This window comes from Phalacrocorax aristotelis, chromosome 4 (assembly GCF_949628215.1).
Source record: "Phalacrocorax aristotelis chromosome 4, bGulAri2.1, whole genome shotgun sequence".
Lineage (NCBI taxonomy): Eukaryota > Metazoa > Chordata > Aves > Suliformes > Phalacrocoracidae > Phalacrocorax > Phalacrocorax aristotelis.
Window position 1 is genome coordinate 82,195,047 of NC_134279.1, and position 13,335 is coordinate 82,208,381.

The following is a 13,335-nucleotide window of genomic DNA, read 5'->3' on the forward strand; positions in this document are numbered from 1 at the left end:
TCCTAAAAAAACTGCATCAAGCCTTAAGCCTAGCCCAAAAAGAAGCCCTTCAATTTCTTTCTCCAGTACAAATGAGAAAGAAAAATAGCCTAAATATTTTGCCTCTAATACTCAAAACTTTTTCTTTCTCTGCTTCATGCTGTTGCTCTCTCTCCTCCCCGCCCCGTCTTACAGAAGTGTGACTAATCCTCTTCCTTCCCTTGCACTGTTACCTTGAAGGTATTTATAGAGTGTGATCATGTTCTCTCCTGTGTCTTTCTTCCCTTTTCAACTCTGGATAAATCAAGCTTCCTCAGACTTCTCTCATATGTCTTATCTTTCACGAAGTCATGCTAACTGCAATGGCAAGCCAAGAAAGGCTTTGCCTGTTGGAGAGGACACTTCAGAGCTGATACAGCTGCTGCACAGGCTCTGCAAGAAACTTCTGATGGACTCGCTCTGCACATGCACGTACCCAGCCCTTTGCCAGGTCTGCGCATATGTGGGTTCTGATGCACCTGCGTGCTTTAGAAACAGGAGGATTTATCTGTTCCCGATCAAATTCGGCAGTGCTATCATTTATTTTATATTATCTCATGTCATCGTTAGTGTTCTGCCTTCTGAGCTGGAAGCAGCAGAAAGGAAGTTGAATATGGGGTGTTGAAAGAGATTAGGCTGAAACACATTTGTCCAGCAACATCTGCAGGCTGTCTGAGAAATGGATGGTGTCTGGGAGGGAAAGGGTGGACTCTCGTCCTGTGCCTGGGTTAGTTAATTAAGGAAACTCAAGGTGCTGGTCCAGATGGCCCAGAACTGCCTCATCTGTGCTATTAAACTCTCTTCCCCTTCAAAACAGAGCAAACACTCGCAGAACAACTGGGAGCGGTCCTTGGCTTTTGTTAGCTCCTGACCAACACCCAGGAGAAGGCTCGCTGGCCATGGCCAAAACCAATTCAGAGATTTTAATAGTTTTGACAATCAAATCCCCGTGACTCCAAAGGCTCCTGGGCACTGTGTGATTTATGAGCAGCCTCTGTGACCCACCTCAGAGTCACCAACTCTGGGTACTTCACGGAGCTATCACTGTGACGGGAGCTATCAGGTCTATGAAACAGTTGGAAGTTTCCCACTGGATTTCTCTCTCTTTTAACCATGGGAAAATGTGTTCCCTGGGAAAATTTGGGGTTCTTTGTCTCACTGAACTTAAGCACCTAAAAGTCAGGGAAAGGTCAAAAATTGTCATCTTGATTCACTTCATAGCCCTTGGAGATAACGCTGATCTGTAGAGAGGGCAAGTGTCCCTCTGGACTTGTCAGCTTCTCTCTACTGATATAAAGGAAGACCAGGTGGAAACCAGGTGGGATGAAACCCATCTCCTGCCGCCTGCTGGGACCATCCCTGTCTGGTGCGTGGGCAGGGGACAAGGAAAAACAGGGTCCATATATCTTCCTGTCCAGTGTCCCTCCAGGAAGACCAATTTCTGTTTTTAATAAAAACAGGTAAAACAGAACAGGGACATCTGAGGCTTTATTTTAGTCCTCATTTTTCTTCCCCTGGAATTATCCTCAACAAGCATTTTATTTTCCACTCGCTACCTTTTGTTGCAATTTTTACTATTCCTGATTTGTCACTGTTGTTCAGAAGACAAATTTTACCAAAAGCCCAGTATTTTTTCTGGGGGAATGAGTTCCCGTTTTCCAGCCTGTTCTTCTATCGGAGGCTTTTATTTTATTGCACCCCACGGCTGCCTCTGGCTCTGTCGCACTTCGCTGAATTCAGCCCCCTCTCTTTAGCAGCACACATCTCTAATCCCAGCGCAAAGCAGGATCACTGGTCCCCGTGTAGGGTATATGGGAAGATTTTCAGAGCAGATTAGTCAGCTACTGCACCTGAATTCAGTTCCTGCCCGAGCACCAAAATAAAAGCTTGGTATATTATGTGCACAGCAGGTGCGGCTAAAAGTCACATTGTTCCTAATACACTGATGAGAAATTTTGATCCCAGCTTGTAGTTAGCCGCTTCCCACAAGCGCAAATATCCTAGGTCAAACACTGCACTGTCACCTGGTTCTGCCTCACAATAATTCCCCTCCCTTAAAAATATCCTTGCTTTACACTGTGATGCAGTAAGTTTGCACCATTTTCCAAAACCTGAGAGACACCCAGAAACAGATGCCGTAATTCCTTATCCCATGGGAAAGTGTTCATCCTGCAGAGTAGGTACTTTTGGGGGAGTTCACTGGATTTCTTTTTGTTATTTGGGGTTTTTTTTTTTGTTCATTTGCTTGTTTCTTTGGTTTTTTTTGCTCCAGCCCTTCCAATTATAATTAATACTTATTGGTAATGCGATAGGATATAACGAACCCAACTAGAGATCTGGACCCCCTTGAGTCAGGTACTTCATTACTAACAGGCTTTCCAGCACACATTAAGGACTGGCCTGGCTGGGTCTGCAGGGAGGAAGAATGAAGCAATATCAGGAGAGGGAGATAAATTTCCTTGCATTAGTCCCAGGAGGGTGGTAACTCTGAAGCTGCTTTACCCAGCGCGTATGCCTCCACACTCCACGCTGATGGATGAGTCCCCAAGCTGTCACTTCACATGCACTTCGCCTGCGGGGACTCACGTCACCTTTTGCAAACAGGGGAATCCAACCCCTACAGCTTTCCCAGCTCCTGAATGGCTCTCAGAACTTACAGTCCTACTCTTTCCCCCTCCCAGCTCCTGGAGTCCCTGCTAAGGTTCATCTCATCTTCTGTCCAACCTCTCAGAAGCCCTTTCTCCTCCACTTCCCACCTCCAGAGCAGAAGCAGCTCAGGACCTTTGCCGCTGTTCCCTTCCCACACCTTCTGGCGCCGGTGGTGAAGTCTTGTGTTGCAAGTTTAATGCAATTCCTGATCTTTTTCCCAAAACAGGAGGAGAGACCCATAAGGCTGGATCCTAGAGAAGGTTCCTCATTGTTCTTTCAGAATATTTTCTTTAGTTTTTCCCTGCAATTAACATCCTAAATCAGCACAAAAAGGAGACAAGCTTTCCAAACAACTAGGGAAAACCAGGAAATTCTCTGGGAATGGGGCACCTGACCACCTTTCAGGAGTTCCTTGGGCCAGCACAACTTATGGCTTTGCTAATCAGGTTTGCTAATGCCTACAAAGCCTGACAACCCCCAAGTGATCCCATCATCTTCCCAAAGAGAACCTTGCTCTTCTCCCTTCCTTTAACTAATCAGATGTTGTATTGGTTGAAAGCAAAGCTTTTATTCCTAACCCACACCTCAAGTTCCTCCTCGCCCCAGCTCCTTGCGAGGTGGAGAACAACTCCTTCACTTTACCTTCAAGGGGTTTATAGGCTGTGAGCACCAGGACCCCTGAGCACTTTTTCACACACTGGAAGGAAAGCTCAGGTAAGGTGACCCTGCCGGTGCCCTCCCTCCAAAAGATGGTGTGGCTGTGACAGGCAGACCAAGGTGTGCAGTTTGTCTCTCAAGCAGCCTCGCTGGGTTATATTCTTACAAAGGGGAAGAAACAAAATAATCAGACTGGAAAGGGGGCAAAAAAAGGAAAAAAAAAGTAGACCTACCGTGAAATTGCTATAACTCATGTGTCAAATCTGGGGCATAAATCAACTAACCCCTGCAAGGAGGAGTGTAATTCCTCACCGTGCAGAAGAAACACTTAGGCAAACTCAGCCTTGTCTGGGGCTTTACACAAACAGGTCAAATGGCTTTGATTCATTCCAAGCCCTGTCTAATAATTCAGCATGCTGGTTTGCTCTCCTCTCCATTAGTAGATGGCAAACACATCATCCTAACCTGCAGCCTTTATTACAGAAAATTCAGTGTGCATGGATTTATGTCGCCTCATGCCTTGTGACACCTTTTTAAGGTGCCTTCTGCTGTACGTACCAAACATCGAAAGAAAACACAGACAGCAACAAAGGAAAAAATGTGCTGTGCTACAGGAGACATCTGCTACCTATTTCCAGATTGCAGGTAACCAAGTCAGCTGTATAATATCTGAAAGATATTGCCGTGAACGCTGTCATGGGGAGACGCTTTTTTCTTCACATGCACAGAAGTTAAAATCTCAGAAGAAATACCTAGCCTGTTATTAAGACTTGTTTACCCAAAGTCACAGAGACAGGTAGCTCTGAGAAGCTACGAGTTTCCTCTTGGCTTTTCTCTCTAGGGCAAATCTGAAGGAGGCGCCAGGTTGGCTGCATCTCCTGCCAACACCTGGAGGCCCAGTTTGCAGGTCCTGGTGCCCAGTTAGGGGTGATAGAGATGAGCAATGGATAGAAAGAAAAGGGAAGTTATAATCATGGTGGAGTTGATATTTGTGGAGGGTCCAGTATGGGCAGTAGGAGGGAAAAAAAAATAAAGGAAAACATTCAATAAAGGCTGACACAATAAAAGAAGATGAATGGAGAAGTTCAAAACCCTTTACCATTGATTTGACTGTTTATGTAAAACTCTCACGGACAAGACCGCATGAACCCTGTGGCCCAGACACCAGGTTTGTTCCAAAAAATTCACAGCCATCATCCAAGTGAAGGCTCCCATCCCATGAGGTTGTAGCTGCCCTGTGTTTCCTTTGCTCTGATTAATCAAGGGTGATGGGATTTCCCAGGTGACTGCTGCAGAGGCATCAGCCAGCTTCGTTTGATGCAAAGCTTGAAGCAAAGCCTGATTGTATTGCAGAGATTGTGTTCAATTTGCCTTCTCTGAAGGCACCCTGGGGCTCCCCCGAGACCCGTTCTGAGCATTTGCTGGGCCCAGTTCAACTCTGAGCCTCCAGAGACCTCAAATCACACAGACAGGGACTCCCAAAGGTGCTTTTGTTGCTCCCTACCTGAAGAGACCCCACTTCCTACAGGCACCTCTGCAGCCATTAGCGGCTAAAGTCCCTTGAGGCAGAAGAGACCTGAAACACGTGTGTGCAACGTGTCCTGCAAGGCAGTCTGTAGCACGGACCGCTTACCGTTAAAGACCTGCATTAATGTTGAGTCTTGACTCAAATTATGTGTACAAGTAACAGGAAGAGAGAAGGAAACCAAAACCCACCGGTTTCTCAGGTCTTAACTCACAACCCTTTAGCATCTGGACCTGTTTAAAATCCCATCCCAAAGTGGATTGACATCCCCCTGGGGGCAAAGAATAGATGGCTTAGCCTGGCCATGTATGAAAGATGAGCAATTTGATCCTGCTTTCGGAAGAAGCGCCAGAAAACCTGACCCATTCCTTTCTCCTCAACAAACTGGACCCATGAACTTGAAACCAGCTGCCTGCACTTGTGTGTCAAAATGACCACGTAACGCATGTGTCAGCAGTGGGGAGTGCTGCCGATAACTCTGTCAAAGCACTCAGCAAGAGCAGGTATCGCAGACGGGATTTTCCAGTTGGATTCAATAAATCAAAACCACAGCACAACTATTTTTACTGCATCTTTCATGCAAACTGCTTCCCAGATGGCTTTGGACAGAAAGAGGAACGTGTGCACTGAGGAGCTGCCTGTGGAGGAAGAAGAGGGATTTGCATGAAGGGAGGTGAAAAGAGATGAGAGTCAAGAGTGACAGGGTATGGCCAAGGCAGTTTTGAGTTGGGGAATATATTTCTAGTCCGATGGGATACAGGGAAACACAGTCAAGTAGCGGACCAGGAGCCCAGAGGGGCTTATTCAGTCTTCATCTCTGGAGGTCATTCATTCCTTCAAGACACCTGCTGCAGGCAGCTAAACCCAGTCCCTCCAGCAGCTCCAGTCACATGGACCAGAGGGTGCAGGAGAGGACCAAGCCTTGAGGACACACTGGAGGTCTGGCTATGCCCTCCACCTTGCATGGCTGCCATTCCCAGTGGCAGGGAAGGATGTGTCACTGCTGGGTGACTGAAGGACTCTCAAGGCAGATCTGCAGCTGGGGTAGGGCTTCTTACCAGGTCAGCTCTGTAAGATGCAGGGAGATGCTCAGAAGTATTCATGAAGATAATAACCTTAACGCCTATCAAACTCACTACAGCTCAGCAGCAGCCAGCTGTGGCATCACTTGTTATTAGACCAAAATCTTAGGGGAGTCACAGGTGATTTAAATGTGATGCGACCTTAGAAGGTACATATCCTTCCTGCACACTCATTTTGCTTCCCTGTGGCAGTCCCAGGATCTCCTTACCCGGAAAAAATGATGGCTTCCCCTTCTGAAAGTACTTCCTGCTCTCCATACAACAGTCCTGAGTCCTTGTCCTCCATCACCGCGATCGCCACAAACCTCCCTGTACACACCTGGACTCCCGCCCAGTCACACCAAACATGGCTTTCCTCTTCATCCGTCTCCAAGACCCAACGCCCATCCATGGCTTTACTTCCCATCCACTTCTTCAGACTCATCCTCTCAACCCTGATTTTCCACTCTGATTTCACCAATACGCCTGGATTTGAACCTTTAAAGCTGCGATGGCCAAAACAGATGAAGGCAGTCCACATGCGGTGGTGGAAATGTCCTCCCAGCCCTTCTCTGCCACCAGCTATCACACAGCTGCCACCATCAGTCCATTCAGGCTTGAAGTCCAGTGCCAGGAGGTGTTACCAGAGGGAATTTCGACAGATGAATTTGAAACAAGGGAACTGTACTGAACTGAAGATTGACAGGAACAAGCTTTACATAGTTTTGTTCCTTTGTATTTTTTTTTTCAGGGAAACAAATCCTTAAAAAAAAGTTTTAGCAGGATAACTTCCTTTGAATTTGTCCTCTACCACTTTTAGGTTGAGAAAGAGGTCATTCTTTTTTTTTAAGGGAGCAAAAGGAATATAAAGTCCACTGGAGGAAAAAAGAAATCATGGATGTCTTGGTAGCAGAGTATTTTTATTAAAAGGCAGCAAACTTCAGCACCATTAAAAGTCATGTTTAAAAATGACCAAGTGGGAAGTTATAAAAATGAACAAGTCTTGTGTGAAAATGATGAAGGGAATTTCAGGCACAATAGAAGTCTTCTGCAAAAATTGCCAGGAGAGCAGAGAAGACATTTCTGTCTCCAAACGCAAAATAAAACACTACTCACGGTAATTAATACTAATTATTAGACTTAACTAGTACTAATTTTTACCCCGCAGTAATTACTATTTAAGGCTCCAGAGCTCTGGAGAAAAAGTACTTTCTGGGTGTGGTGAGATCCTTGCAGAGGAATTTGCACAGTGTTTGAGGACAGCCTGTTGAGGGAGAAGTTTTATTTCTCCTCCGCACCAATACTGTGAGACATAAATATCACATTCTTAGTGATGCAAATAATGGATTGCTCCTGTCAGAACTGACAAAGGCACTAATTTAAGGAGCATTTCCCTCTCTCATACACACAGATGCATTTCTCAAGAGATTTTTGCTCTCCCCCTGGGACCTGAGTTCCCAAACCAGGTGAAAATCCGCCAGACGATCTTTTGTGTTTGATTGCATCTGTGAAGAGCCTGTGGGAAGCATATGCCAGAAATTATGCTAACGACTAAGCACAGTAAAACTTGCCAGGTAAACACAGCGGTTGTCAGCAGAAGACAGCCCAGATGCCATTTCGGGATTGTGCCCTCCATCGCAACGGTCCAGAAATTACTCTTGGTCCCATGGGGGCTTCACAACAAACTCCTGCTTTCACTCTGGCCCAAATTTTCATTTTCATTCTTTAATTATTATTTTGTTAGTGCAGGGACTGATGTGATCCCTGAGAGATGCATAAGGGATAGGCAATGCTTTGGGGGCTGGCTACAGGTGTAATCCAGTGTCCTTCTAAAATTAATTATATCCTTTATATTTAATTATATCAGTGCTTTCTAGAGAATTGATTTTTCCATAAAGGTTTCCTGAATGCCTCACCGCTGTCTTATGGGTGTGATTTCTAGCCAATACCACAGGTGCAAGCAAATATCAGGGGACACCAAGACAGCAATGAACTTCTCCAAAGCCATGTCCCCATCCCCAGCTGTGTGCTCCTGTTCTGTCCTTGCTGCTGGCCCTGGCATTCGTGTGGCTGCTGGTGAGACAGATCTGGGAGCTGATCTGGCTGAAAAGTGGTTGAGGGGGAAAAAAAAATGTGTTCAACTATACAAGTTGCTTGGTCTGGGTCACCCTGTGCACCTGTGCCACCAGGGAGCTGGGTGGGAAGTGGCGGCAGAGCTCTCCATCCAGGCTGGATGATGATGACGCTGCCTAGTCTCACCTCAGAGAGCTGCAGTTCCTCCAAGCCCTGCCTCTTCCACACAGGACCATCCCAAAAACAGCAGGGGACACACACACAAAAAGCAAGGCGCTCGCACTGCAGCCCACGTGGTTTGCAGCCAGCATGGATGAAGCTGCCATGCTTGCTGTTGCAGAGATCGCCGTGTCCAACCCGGCACCCTGGCACCCCCAATACCTGCGGAAGATCTTCCCAGGCGCATCTAAATGAGCAGCCCTCATCCATCCGTAACACAAGCATCTAGAAAATAACTAAAGAGCAGGCTGAGGACATTGAATGGCACCTGCTGGGATGGTGCCGAGCTCGCAGGGGTCAAATACCAATGCAGAGCTGAAAAGGTCCTTCTGGGGAGCCCAAGATCAGAAGGCCAAAAGGTGAATACTAGCTGATGGCTTTGCTCTGGCTTGGACCGGAGGTGATGAGTGTACTACCTTTAACACCTGCCCACTATTCCCAATTGCATTGCTGACAATGGAGAGCTGGCCATTTGCTCTTTTCTTTAAGTCCACTTTCTCTAGAGAACATCAATCAGTCCACCAATCAGTCAGTCAGGCAGTCAATCAGTGAGTCAGTCAATCTGAACCACTTGGAAAACGGATCCCGCAGAGACCTGGACTCCCACCCAGAGGCCCTGCGAGCCTTGCAGGAAAAATCTCCAGCTCCGAGGGAGCCTGAGACCTTCCCCAGCCCGGGGCACAGCTCCAGTCCCCGGGGCTCCTCCAAACCCCTGGAGAAAAGCACTCCCTGGCTGGAGATGGCCCGTTTTGGGGGGTCGAAATCCACCCCACACCCCCACACCCGCCGCCTTTGGGACTTGCAAGAGTTGCTGCTGCTGACATCTAGTGACAGGGAGAGCCGGCAAGAGGAGTTACCTGGAGCTCTGACAAAGCCTTCCCCACCGAGGGAAAAACCTACTCGGGGTCTTCCCCAGGAGGTGGGCTCACAGCAGGGGTGCTCGGGGTGCGGAGGAGGCAGTGCCGGGCCGGGCCGGGCGGGCCGGGATGTCCCAGCCACTTCCATACATCCCAAGACCTTTTCCTCCCACAGTGGCTACCCGAAGAGGACCTGCGCATCCTACCCCCTGCCTCCCCACAGCCTTTCCCCGGCTATTTAAGCACAGAGACTCATTCTTAGGTTTGCTAAGGAGCACAGGGAGGGGGAAAAATATACTCTGAGGGGTTGCATCCAGGCAAAGGCAGGCAGCGAGGCTGCTCCCAGCCGCTGCCGGGTGCTGCCAGCCCCGGGGCTGCAGCCACTTCCCGCACGGCTCTTCCCAGGGACGCGGGGAGCCCCGGGAATTGCACGCAGAACCGTCCGCTCCGAGCTGGGGAGAAGCAAGACGCGAGCGGGATGCTCAAAGCACGGGTGCTGCAGACCATATCCCCGCGGATACGGCGGCATCCCACGGGGGGAACAGCATCTCCCACCCACGACAGTGGACGAGGGCTGCCTTTAGAGCTCACTTAGGGAGGGGGGAAACATCTGGAGGTCCTTAGCCCCCTTGTTCCCAGTGCAAAAACAAAAAAGCCCCGAAGACAACCCGATTTTGGGGTGGTGAGGGGAGGAAATCTGCAGCGGGAACCCCTAGGCGCACACACACGCGCCCGCTCGGGTCAGGTTGGCGCTCAGGACACGGCGCACGGTGCTGCACAGCACCGCGGCGGGGCTGGGGCTGCGAGCCCACCCCCCGCCCCCCCACCCCGGCCCGAAACCCCGGCATTTTCCAGCTTCACCATCACCGTGGGGCTGCCGGGGTTATGCAAAAACCTGTGTCGTCCCCCCCGCCCCCAACACATCCCTCCAAGCTCCTCTCCCCCAGCAAGAAGTGCTTTAATTCCCTGGGTAAATTTAGCCATTTCCGTGGCAAACAGGACTATCCGGAGTGACAGCGGGAAAGATCCCACCGCTTGGGTCCAGAGCAAAGGAGACAACAGAAAACTGGGTGATGCTACCCCAGGGCTCCTGGGGAGGGGGAGACCTCCCGTGCCCGGGGGTGGCCGAAATGCCCCCCGCAAAGAAACCTCAGCAGAAAGTTGCGTGCCGTCCGTGTGTCCGTCCCCGCCGCCCTCCCCGCACGGTGCCTCCGCGCTACTCACCCAGGAGGATCAGCGTGCAGAAGTAGAGGACGCCCCTCATCCTACCGCTCGGCACGGCTCGGATCACACCGACTCGGCACGGTTCGGACCCACCGGCCCGGCTGGGCTCGGCTCGGCTGGGCTGGGCTGGGCGCAGGCGGTGCCGGAGGATGCGCGGAGGCTGGGCAGGGCGGGAGGCGGCCCCGCCGCCCCGGCCCGGCCCTCCCGGGGCGAGCGCTCACACCGCTGCGGGCTCAGCCCCGCTCCGGCCCCGGGTCATGCCCGCAGCCGGGCCGGGCTCCCGCCGGCCGCCCGTCGCCTCATCCCTCCGGGGCAGCAGCGGAGGGGGGGGGCCGCTTGCTTTGTTATTATTATTATTTTTTATTTTTCCTTTTCTTTTTTTTTTTTTTTACCCCCCCCACCTTCCTCTTTCAGCAGTAAAGTTCTGTCCGCGGGGCGCAGGTTCACGCCGTGCCCGGGCGGCGGGGGCAACCCTCGCCGCCTTCCCCGGCCTGCCTCCGCCGTCGCCCCCGCCTCTTCGTGGCCGCTGCCCCGCGGGGAGGGGCTTGGCGGCCCGGCCCCGCTCCTCCCCGCCTCCCCCAACCCGGAGCAGTTGATGGATCTGTGTCTTGGGCGAGCCCCAGGCACCCTGGGCATGGCCCCTTGCACCCCTTCCAGCCCCAGGATGTCTTCTTTCTCCCCCGCTGCCCTCCCGGAGGCTCCCGGCATCCCCCACACCCCCACCACTTTGCAGCCTCAGACCGGGCACTGGGTCCGGATGACAGCACCAGCCCCATCCCCTTGGGACCTGTGTCCTGGTCTTGACTGTTTGCCAGCAGAGCCCCAGCCCTGAAGTCTTCGGCCACATCCTACCACTCCTCCCAGCCATGATAACTTCCATTAATCCCCTGCAATACCATCACCTTCCAAATCTCCAAAAACCATCTCTGTAAATTCAACAATGTGCTCCCATAACCCTCCATCCAGGTCCCCACACCTCCTTCCCCATGGTGCACTGATCCCATCCAGCCCCTGCAAGAGGTCCCTCACCACTGTCCCCTGGTGCTTCTCCCACCCTCCAGCCTCCCCCACCTTTAATCTCCATGTCCAAGCAGGTGACCCTCTTTTAGGAAGCCAAGCAGCAGAGCCTGGCTCCTTAATCTTTATGATGATGAGTGAGCATCATTTTCCACTACCTCCATTTCATGCATGGAGTAGCTGAGACACAAAATAGGAAGTGGTGTCTTCAGGTTCACCCAGTAATTAACTGCCCGACAGAGTAAGAAGCCTCATTCCCAAGTCAGTACCCTGTAAACCCCTCCATTCCTCTTCCTAATGCAGGCTTGCCCCTTCCCTTGCCTTCCCTTGCCTTCCCTTGCCTTCCCTTGCCTTCCCTTGCCTTCCCTTGCCTTCCCTTGCCTTGCCTTGCCTTGCCTTCCCTTCCCTCTCCTTTATTTGTCCTTCCTTCCCTCCATCCCTGTCTCTCTTGTTAACACCGAGGATACTCTGATGATTCAGAGAAGACGGGGCACTTTTTCCACACCGAAAGCTCAGGCAGTGCTTTTGAACATCTGCAGCGAGAGCTTTTCTCCAGTGCTGGGTCAGGTATTTTAGCTAAACAGGTATTTAAACACTCTGGGAAGGTTTTTTCGCTGGAGCTGTTCAGGGTTCTTAACGTGCATTTCCTCGTGGCATCACCTCATTAATCCTCCAGCGAGTTCTCCTGGAAAATCAGAGGAATTGCACATTTTTATTTTTCGTGAGCAGTACAGAGAAGGGAAATAATTCATACAGCCATTTCTAGGTGTTATGTATAAAGCATAAAGAAGTCGAGAAAATACTTTTTTTTCCCTTTTCTTTTTCCCTTTTCTTTTTCCCTTTTCTTTTTCCCTTTTCTTTTTCCATTTCTTCTTTTCTTTCCTTCTCTTTCCTTCTCTTTTCTTCTCTTTTTTTGCCTTGCCTTGACTTTTCCCTTTCCTTTCCTTTCCTTTCCTTTCCTTTCCTTTCCTTTCCTTTCCTTTCCTTTCCTTTCCTTTCCTTTCCTTTCCTTTCCTTTCCTTTCCATTTTTTTGTTTTGGTTTTTTTTTGTTTTCCTCTTGGCAAATCAAAAGGAAAGTGGTGTGATCCCTGGCTTTCCTCTCCTTTTGAAAGTTTCTACCATGTTCCAGTCTGGAGTTGTTCATTTAGCGAGTTTTCCAGTCCTTTAGAATTGAAAGGTTGTAAATTAATTAATGTCTTTAATAACTGTATTTCACATCCAAAATGAGCATTTCCTGAGCTACTCAGTGGGGAAAAAGAAAGTGTTAATAAAACCTCATTCGGAGTAAAAAAGCATTACTCTTGAGCAGATTTTTTTTTTTACTTCTTAAAGAAGAGTATGATTATGTGTAAGCAAAGTTCAAAACGGAATTGCAATGAGATGCAATTGAAACATCTAGCTGGGAAACTGGGGAAATTATTGGATTTTTCTGCTTCTTATTATTTTTAATCATTTTGCAGATTCTTTTTTAGTGTTCTATTTTTGAAGCAGCTATTTGCCCACAAAAAAAAAAATAATATCACTGGAACATATGTGAGTTTTTGTGGGGTTTTTAACAAATGAAAAAATGTCTTCCTTGGAAAACATCTGCCCTCCCTTCAGGAATGAGATATTCTGATGCCCTTGGAGCAAAAGAGATGACCTGAGCCCCATCACCCCATGTGTTAAAGAAGGGATGGGTTTGGCTCAGTGTCCCACCTCACACAAGGGTGCGGAGAGCAGGGGCGTGGGGACCTGCACTGCGTCTCGTCCCCTTGCTGAGGTCTGAGCGGCAGGAAAACCTTCTTTTTGGTCAAATCAGTGAAGCCGCATCAACCTCCTCCATCTGCGCAGCTGGAGCTGGAGGAGGCAACATAAAGGCAGCCTTGCTGTCCCCTCTTGGGGTTAGGGCAGGATGCAGCCTCCCCCTCTAGACAAGGGGAAGCTGTCAGGGAATCAGTGCTATGAAAACAACATTTCTTCCTAGGTTTGAAGAAAAAATAAACAGCAGGGGGTTTCAGGGACGGGGAAAGTCCAGGCGTAGACAACCCCCAG

General features: G+C 49.6%; 1 protein-coding gene across 1 annotated transcript in view; it reads right to left on the reverse strand.

Annotated features, from left to right (window-relative positions):
• GFRA4 (GDNF family receptor alpha 4) overlaps positions 1-10,498 on the reverse strand; it is a 76,610-nt gene extending 66,112 nt beyond the window's left edge. Inside the window, exon 1 of the mRNA XM_075092239.1 lies at positions 10,284-10,498. Coding sequence (XP_074948340.1) covers positions 10,284-10,323 — 40 coding nt within the window. The 5' untranslated portion in view covers positions 10,324-10,498. The remainder of the gene's footprint in view (positions 1-10,283) is intronic.
• Between the last annotated feature and the right edge of the window lie 2,837 nt (positions 10,499-13,335).